Source organism: Chiloscyllium plagiosum, chromosome 8, assembly GCF_004010195.1.
Source record: "Chiloscyllium plagiosum isolate BGI_BamShark_2017 chromosome 8, ASM401019v2, whole genome shotgun sequence".
NCBI lineage: Eukaryota > Metazoa > Chordata > Chondrichthyes > Orectolobiformes > Hemiscylliidae > Chiloscyllium > Chiloscyllium plagiosum.
The window spans coordinates 90,178,258-90,186,852 of record NC_057717.1 but is presented as its reverse complement, the minus strand read 5'-3'; the positions used below and the strand labels follow the sequence as shown (position 1 = coordinate 90,186,852).

General features: G+C 43.9%; 1 protein-coding gene across 17 annotated transcripts in view; it reads left to right on the top strand.

Moving 5' to 3' along the window:
* The window catches only part of LOC122552175 (adhesion G protein-coupled receptor L1-like), a 588,240-nt gene that overhangs the window by 478,740 nt on the left and 100,905 nt on the right, over window positions 1-8,595 (top strand). For all 17 annotated transcript variants that reach the window (XM_043694724.1, XM_043694735.1, XM_043694723.1 and 14 more), the window contains 2 exons: window positions 4,427-4,723; window positions 6,492-6,595. In XM_043694724.1, the coding sequence (XP_043550659.1) occupies window positions 4,427-4,723; window positions 6,492-6,595 (401 nt within the window). The remainder of the gene's footprint in view (window positions 1-4,426; window positions 4,724-6,491; window positions 6,596-8,595) is intronic.

The following is an 8,595-nucleotide window of genomic DNA, read 5'->3' as shown; positions in this document are numbered from 1 at the left end:
GACCTACAAGTTAGGTGAATTGGTCATGCTAAATTGCCCATAGTGTTCATTGAAGTGTAGGTTAGGTGCATTAGTCAAGGGTTAATGTAGGGGAATGGATCTGGGTGGGTTACTCTTTGGAGGGTCGGTGTGAACTTGTTGGGCTGAATAGCCTTTTTCCACTCTGTCAGGATTCTTCTCTTCTAACCATAGTCCTGAACGACCATAGGGCTGCTCTCTGATTCGAGATGACTTCATCAAGGGATGAGGTTGAGAAGGCAGTAACTTCAGCCAGTACGGATGTTTAACCTGTGCTGTTGGCATTGCTCTTCATTGCAAACCAGCCATCCATTCAACTGAACTATCTGAGGAATGCAATTTTAAATAACTGAAAATTACTTCTGAGGCCTATACAGAGCCATTTCCGAGTTAGGTATAGAATCATAGAGATGTACAGCATGAGAACAGGCCCTTCAGTCTAACTTGCCCATGTTGGCCAGATATCCTAAATTAGTCAAGTCCCATTTGCCAATATTTGGCCCATATCTCTCTGAATCTTTCCTATTCATATACTCATCCAGATGTTTTTTAAATGTTGACATTGTACCTGTCTCCACAACGTCCTCTGGCAGCTCATTCCATACATGCTCTATTGATGTGCATTCACTAGTTCCTTATATAAAGAATACTCAATGAATGGCAGGACACGAGGAAGCTCAGAGGAACATAGAACTCTTGTCTACAGATCCCGGAAAGTGGCAGGACAGGTTAATCAGGTGGTTAAGAAAGCATAGTAATATTTGCCTTTATAAGTTAAGTCATAGGTTATGAGAATAGGCCAGTTATGTTGGAACTATACAGAATTTTGGTTAGGCCACAACTCGGTACAGAATGCAGTTCTGGTCACTGCATTATAGGAAGGACGTGATTGCACTGCAGGGGGATCAGGGGAGATTCACCAGGATTTTGCCTGGGATGGAGCATTCCAGTTATGAAGAGAGTCTGGACAAGTTTGGGTTGTTTTCTTTAGAAGAGAGAAGGTTGAGGGGTGACCTGATTGAGGTGTATAAGATTATGAGAGGCATGAACAGGGTGGATAGGAAGCAGCCGAGTTGAAGAGGCAATAATAAGGGGGCAAAGTTTTGAAGTGAAAGACAGGAGGTTTAGAAGGGACATAAGGAAAAATGTATTCAGCCATAGGGTAGTGGGGGTCTGCAATGTGCTGCCTGGACAGGTAGTTAAGGCAGGAAATCTCGCAACATTTAAAAAGTACTTGGATGAGCACATGAAGTGTCATAACATTCAAAGTTATGGGCCAAGTGTTGAAAAGTAGGACCAGTGCAGATAGTAGTGTATCTTTAGCAGTACAGGTTGAATGGACCAAAGGGCCTCTTCTGTACTGTATGATCTACAATTCTGTGAAATGATATCTGCAAGTTTTTAAAAGTTGCTGTCTTTATATTATTTGATATTATATAAAATATGGCCATCTGTGCACCGAAACAAATCAATTTAATTTTAAACACTTAACTGAAGAAACCACAGTTGCTGATTAATTCAGATCTGGGGATGTGGCCAGGACTGTGGACGGGACTACAGAGGGCAACGATGGTTCTGAGGTGCCAATTTTTTTAACTAGTACAGAAGATGGAAAAGAAATGTGTTGGAAATAGCCTTACATTTGAAAGTCCTCAATTCTTTGCTCTAGTTTAAGCCTTTTTGAGTTTCATGAACTTGAAAGGACAATGGAACCCACAATTCTTTCTTCTTTCATTGGACGTGGGTGTCACTAGCCATAGCAGCATTTGTAGCTTGACCCTAACCTGAAGGAAAAAAACAATAAAACTAACAAAATAGACTGAGTCATCCAATTCATCTCATTCTTCTAAATGGAGGGCCAGGACATTCATTTGTAAGTGTTCCTGGTTTTCCCTCTGGGTAGGGCACTTGAACTGATTGTCCTTAAGAGTTAAGAGTCAACCACATTGCCGTGGGAGTGGAGTCACATGCAGGCCATACCAAGTAAGGATTCCACATTTCCTGCCCTAGAGGGCCAAATGAGCTTTTACAAATGGTAGTTTTATCATCTTATTCAGATTTTCATTAATTGATTTTAAATTCAGTTGTATTGGATATAAGCCCACAATCCTCCAGAGTGTGAAGATGGGTGTTAGGATTATTAGTGTAGTGGCATTATCAGCATATCACTGTTTTCCGATATTTAACAAGTCAAGGTCAAGTGCCACTGTCTTATTAGAGAGAGAGGGAGAACTGGTGGTGATTTAACATAAGGGTCACCACATCTCAGGTGGAGGGAAAGTTGAGAAAGATGGTAATGGTAACCTCAACCAATGCATGAATTGAGCCCACACTGTTGCCGTCACTCTGGATCCCAAACCAGTTATCCAGCCAACTAAGCTAACCCATCTGCTGTTCAACAAGTACTCTCTAATGGTATTCCTGATGGTATTTCTGCGGTCTCCAGAAACAGATATTTGCCATTTCCAGAAGTTTAACTTGTTGAAGGAGTCACATCTGTCACATTGGGACACCCCTGTGTATTAGTCTTTCTAAGTCATATGGGGATTTCGGTGAGGATTGTGAGAAATGTTTGCTGTGTTATGAGACACTCGTGTGGGATTACAGAGTTTTGTTTTTGCATGTTGCGGTATTTACCAGGTTTGGGATGATGTTGTAAGGCAGTGCTGAGAGTGCTGCACTGTCAGAGATTGTGTTTTCCACATGCAAAATAAAGTGCATTTACTCTCTCAGGTGAAGACAAAGAATCCTGTTGCAAGACATGAAAAATAGCAGGCGAGTTCTCCCCAAAGTCCTGACCACTACTTCTCCCTCAACTAATATTGCTAAAATAGTTAATTATACTAATTTTGCTAAGACAGTTAATAATACTAATATTGCTGAAGCGGTTTATCTGGTCTTTATCACTTTGCAGTCTGTGGGAGCTTGCTGTGCACTAATTAGCCAGTGCATTTCCTACGTTACAACAGTGATTACATTTCAAAATGCTTCATTGGGTGTAAAACACTTTAGGATGCCCTGTCTCATTCTCCGGCCCTATCTCTATACCTGTCTAAATTCATCACATTCAAAAATCTATTCATCTGTATTTTGAAACATCATATGGAATCCACCTCCACAACTCTCCCAGGCAGCACATTCTAAATCCTAACAACTCTCTGAGAAAAGAAGTTTCTCCTCATCTCACTCCTAGCTCCTTTGCTGACAATCTTGAAATTGTGACCCTCTAGTTACTGACATACTAACTAGTGGAAACAAAATATACTTCTTTACCCTATCAAAATTGTTCATAATTTTGAACACTAAAATGAGGTCACCTCTTAATCTTCTCTGCTGAGGAGAATAGGCCCAATTGCTCTGATCTTTCCTTATATCTAAAATTTTTCATTCCTTGTATAATCCTTGTAAACCTCATTTTAAATCTCTCCAGGTCTTTAACATTCTTCCTTAAATAAGGTGTCTAGAACTAAATGCAGAACTAAACTCCAAATATGGTCTGATTAATGATTTAAAGAGGGGAAGCATCACTTCCTTGCTTTTATACTCTATGCCTCTATTTATAAATCCAAGGATCCTATAAGCCTTCAAACAGCTGTTTCAACTTGCCTAGCCACCTTTAGAGAAATGCACTTGAATCCCGACATCCTGCTGCTCCTCAAAGTTGTATTGTCTCTTGTGTTTCTTTTATAAAAATGCATTTCCTGACATTTCTCTACATTGAAATTCATCATCTCAGTGTCTGCCCATTTGGTCAGCTTGTCAATATCCCCCTGAAGTCGCTCAGCATCATCCTCACAATTCTCTCTATTCTTCCTGCAAATTTAGAGATTTTGCCGTCATCTGCAAATTGTTTATATGAATCAGAAAAAGCAAGGGTCCCAACACTGACCCCTGGAGAACACCTTTTTCAATCTGAGAAATGCTCATCTATACCTCCTCTCTGTGTCTTATCGTTTGGCCAACTTTTAATCCATGCTGCCAAGGACCCATCAATCCCAAACATTTCTAATTTGCTACAAAACCTACCATATCAAATCCTTTCTGAAATACCAAATCTATAACATTCACAGCACTAACACCACTGCCATCAAAGAACTCAATTAAATTTGTCAGAAATGACCTGCCATTGACTGTCTAGTATTAATTTATTTTTCTCAGAGTGGATATTTACCTTATCTCATATTATGGCCTCTATCAGTTTGCCACTATTGATGTCAAACTGACAGGCCTGTAGTTTTCTGGGTTATCCTTTGTCCCTTTTTTGTGAAAGGTGCTATGTAAATGCAAGCTCTTTCTTCTGCTCTTTGCTCCTGGGGAATTTCATTAAATCTTTTCACTATGCCTGGATCTGATTTCTTGGCCGTGGTTAGTGTAGAAACTAATTGTCAAGTGTTTTGTTTCTTTTTAGCACAAGTCACAGTGGCTTCCACAAGCAATACAGCTGCTGCAAAACCAACCATGGTAACCACGACAACCACCACCAGGAAAGCCCCGCTCACTACCATCGCTGTGGGTGCAATTAACCAGCTAGTACCGGAGCAGAGGCCCATCACTCCAAATGTCCCCAGTACCAGGCGGACACCCCTATCCAACCAACAGCCATCACCACAGCGATACTGTGAGTCAACAGAGTCCAGAGGCATCAAGTGGCCATCGACACAGCAAGGTGTACTCGTGGAGAGACCATGTCCCAAAGGGACTAAGGGTATGAGGCTGGCATTAGTAAACTGGGGGAGAAAGGTAGCTTGCCAGTGCCTATCGCTGCTGATGGGCACAACTGATCGATCCTCAATCTGTCAACACACAAAGGATTTGCATCCCAGCAGTGCCTGGCACTAGTTCCCCCTTTCCCAGCACTGCCTGGCACCAGTTTTCCCATTCTCTGCACTGCCTGGCACCAGTTTCCCCAATCCTGGCAGCAGTTCCCACGTTCCCAGCACTGCCTGGCACCAGTTCCCCCATTCCCAGCACTCCCAGCACAAGCTGGAACCAGTTCTCCATTCCCAGCAATGCCTGGCACTAGTTCCCAATTCTCAGCAATGCCTGGCACCAGTTCCCACATTCCGAGCACTGCTTGGCACCAGTTCCCCATTCGTAACAATGTCTGGCACCAATTCCCACATTCCCAGCACTACCTGGGTAGAGTCCCACCATTCCCAGCATTGCCTGGCACCAATTCCCACATTCCCAGCACTACTTGGCATCAGTTTCTCCATTCCCAGCACAGCCTGGGCAGAGTTCCACCATTCCCAGTTCTGCCAGAATAGAGATCCCCCAATCCCAGCACTGCCAAGATAAGAGCCCCATTTCCAGCACTTTTTGAATAGAGAACCCCATTCCCAGCGCTGCCAGGGTAGAGATCCCTCAATCCCACCACTGCCTGGATAAAGAACTCCTTTTCCATCACTGTATGGATAGAGATCTCCATTCCCAGCACTGTCAGGATAGGGAATGCCATTCCCAGCACAGCCCCATTTTTTTTTAGATTAGATTAGATTAGATTAGATTACTTACAGTGTGGAAACAGGCCCTTCGGCCCAACAAGTCCACACCGACCCGCCGACCGGGTCTCTGGCGCTGTGAGGCAGCAGTGCTAACCACTGTGCCACCGTGCCGCCCACTGTCTGACACTTACCCCTCTGTTTCCAGTCCATGGGGCAAACAGCCAATAAACCATCTTAAATGTACAATTCCTCCTCTACCTGACACAAGGTGCACTACAGTAACTGCAAAACCTACTTCAGCAGCACTTCCCAACCCCCGATCCCTGACCTCTCCATCTGGAAGAGCATGGTCAGACAATATGAGGGACAACAGCAGAAAACACTACAGTTAGAATGCAGAACCCAAGCATTTCATATGTATTGTAACGCCTAAGGTAATGAAGTGGGAGTTTGTTCACTCTTCAAGTCTTTAGTGCTACTGTTTTGGCCACAGAAACAAATACATTTGCAGAGATAACTGCATGTAGTTGTACTAACTGTCTGTCTTTCTCTGTCTCTGTCTCTCTCTCTCTCTCTGTCTCTCTCTCTCTCTCACACACACACACTCTCACTCTTAATTTCTGTCTCGAACTCTCCTTTTTCTCATTCTCTTTCTCACTATCTCTCTCTCTGTGTCTTGCTCTCAGTCACTGTCTCAGTCTCTCTCACTCTGACCTTTTTTCTCTCTTGCTGTCTTTCACTCTCTATCTTTCACTCACTCACTCATTCCCTCTTCTTTCACTCATTCGCTCTCTTTTTATCTCTTGCTCACTCACTCGCTTTTCTCTCACCGTCGCACTCATTCAATTTAGCTCTCTTCCTTACTCTGTCTGTCTCACTCTTTTTCTCTCTCATTCAGTCACTCTCTCTTGCTCTCCCTCCCTCACTCACTTTCTCCCTTTCTTTCTCACTCACTCACTGACTCTTATTTCTCTCTCTCTCTCTCGTTCTTACTTTCTCTCTCATGTTTTCTCTCTCTCTGTCTTACAGGTATCGCCTCCTACCTCTGTCTCCTTTCACTTGGACTTTGGAGCCCAAGAGGCCCTGATTTGAGTAACTGCACCTCGCCCTGGGTAAACCAAGTGGCACAAAAGGTAATCATGAAAGAGGGAGACCTGAGGGTCAAATGCAGAAATAAAAACACAGAATGCTAGGGATACTCAGGAGGTCTGGCAACGTCAGTGGAGAAACATAGAGTTAATATTTCAAGCCTCATCAACTCTGTGTTTTTAATGTCCAATTTATAGCATTGTCACTAATTGTCTTTTGATCACTGAGTTACTGGGGAGGGGGGGATGTCTGAAAGGAAATCAGGAAGGTAAATGGAATGTTGGCCTCAGTCTCGAAGCTGGAATACAAAGGGCTGGAGATTAGCTAACAGCTCTGCTTATATCCCATCAACACTGTTCCCTTCCATTTCGTATCACAATTCAAGAAGAAGAACCTTAAAGGACAGTGCAAATTCATTCCAATAACACTGGTGCAATAAGGTTTGAATTATAAAGACATGCTGCATACAGTCTGTTAGTGTTTCCTTCAGATTAGAAGATAGAGGAGACATTTTGATTTATCATCACAGTGCCCTACCAGAGGCTGTCTAACCTGGTTAATGTTTATTTCAAAAAAGACTGGAAGATGGAGGAGTAATCGAATTGAACTGCTCACCCTGATTAGAGGACTTGGCATGGTAGGACAGAGAGAAAATGTTTTCTGTCTTGGAGAACCGAGAACAAAAAGACACAATCCAGATCTCTTCGGGTACGATGTCAGGATTCCACTGGCACTTCATTTTTTGTATTCATCCACATGAGATGTGGGTATCACTGGCTGGGCCAGCATTTATTGCCCTATCTTAATTGCCCTGAGGAAGCTGCTGGTAAGCTTCCTTCTTGAACTGCTGCAGGCCCTGTCCTTGTTGTAGGGACTCCTGCAGTGCTGTTAAGGAGGGAATTCTGGGATTTTAACACAGTGGCACTGAAGGAATGGCAACTTGGGGCAGAATCTTCAACTATTTTACACAGAGATTGCTTTGTGTGTGAAATGAACTGCCAAAGTGATGGATGCAAGTTCGGTTACATCATTTAAAAGACATTTGGTTAAGTACATGAATAGGAAGGGTTTGGAGGGAAATGGACCAAGCGCAGGCAGATGGGACTAGTTTACTTTGGGAACATGGTCAACGTGGACGATTGGACTGAGCAGTCCATTTCCATGCTGTTTGACTCTATGACTTTGTGACTCCTGGAGGCAGTGCATGTGGAGGTGGGAAGAGGATTTAATTGGGTGGGGAGGGGTCATCTACCAAAGCCCTGCCACTCTCCCATCTCTACACGTGGCCAGTGCTGATCTCTCCTTGGCACAGCACGGCTTGAGGTCCTGGATTGGTGGGAGAGTGCAAGAACAGGGTGCACAAACGTGGGGAGCTGGACCAGGTAGAGGAATCACTGAGTCTCTGATTTACATCTATTGGGTATGAATTGGGCACAGATACAGCAAAAGCTCATTGGGCAGATACTTCAATCACTAGAGAAAGAAAATACAGTAAATCTGGAAAATGAGACAAACTGTTGGCACGCCTCAGTTAGTACTGCTGTCTCACAGCACCAGAGACCCACATTCAATTCCGCCCTCGACGACTGTGTGGAGCTTGCACATTTTCCCCGTGTCTATGTGGGTTTTCTCCAGGTGCAGGTTAGATGGATTGGTCATGCTAAGTTGTCCTGTAGTATCCCAGTGATGTGTAGGTGAGGTGGGATAGCCATGGTGGCTCAGTAGTTAGCACTGCTGCCTGACAGCGCCAGGGACCTGGGTTTGATTCCCACCTCGGGTGACTGTCTGTGTGGAATTTGCACATTCTCCCCGTGTCTGCATAGGTTTCCTCCGGGTGCTCCAGTTTCCTCCCACAATCCAAAGATGGGCAGGTTAGGTGAATTGGCCATGTTAAATTGCCCATAATGTTCAGGGATGTGTAGGTGAGGAGTACTAGTCAGGAGTAAGTGTTGAGGAATGGGTCTGGGTGGGTTACTCCTCAGGAAGTTGGTGTGGACTTGTTGGGTCAAATGGCCTGTTTCCACACTTAAGGGATTCTATGGTT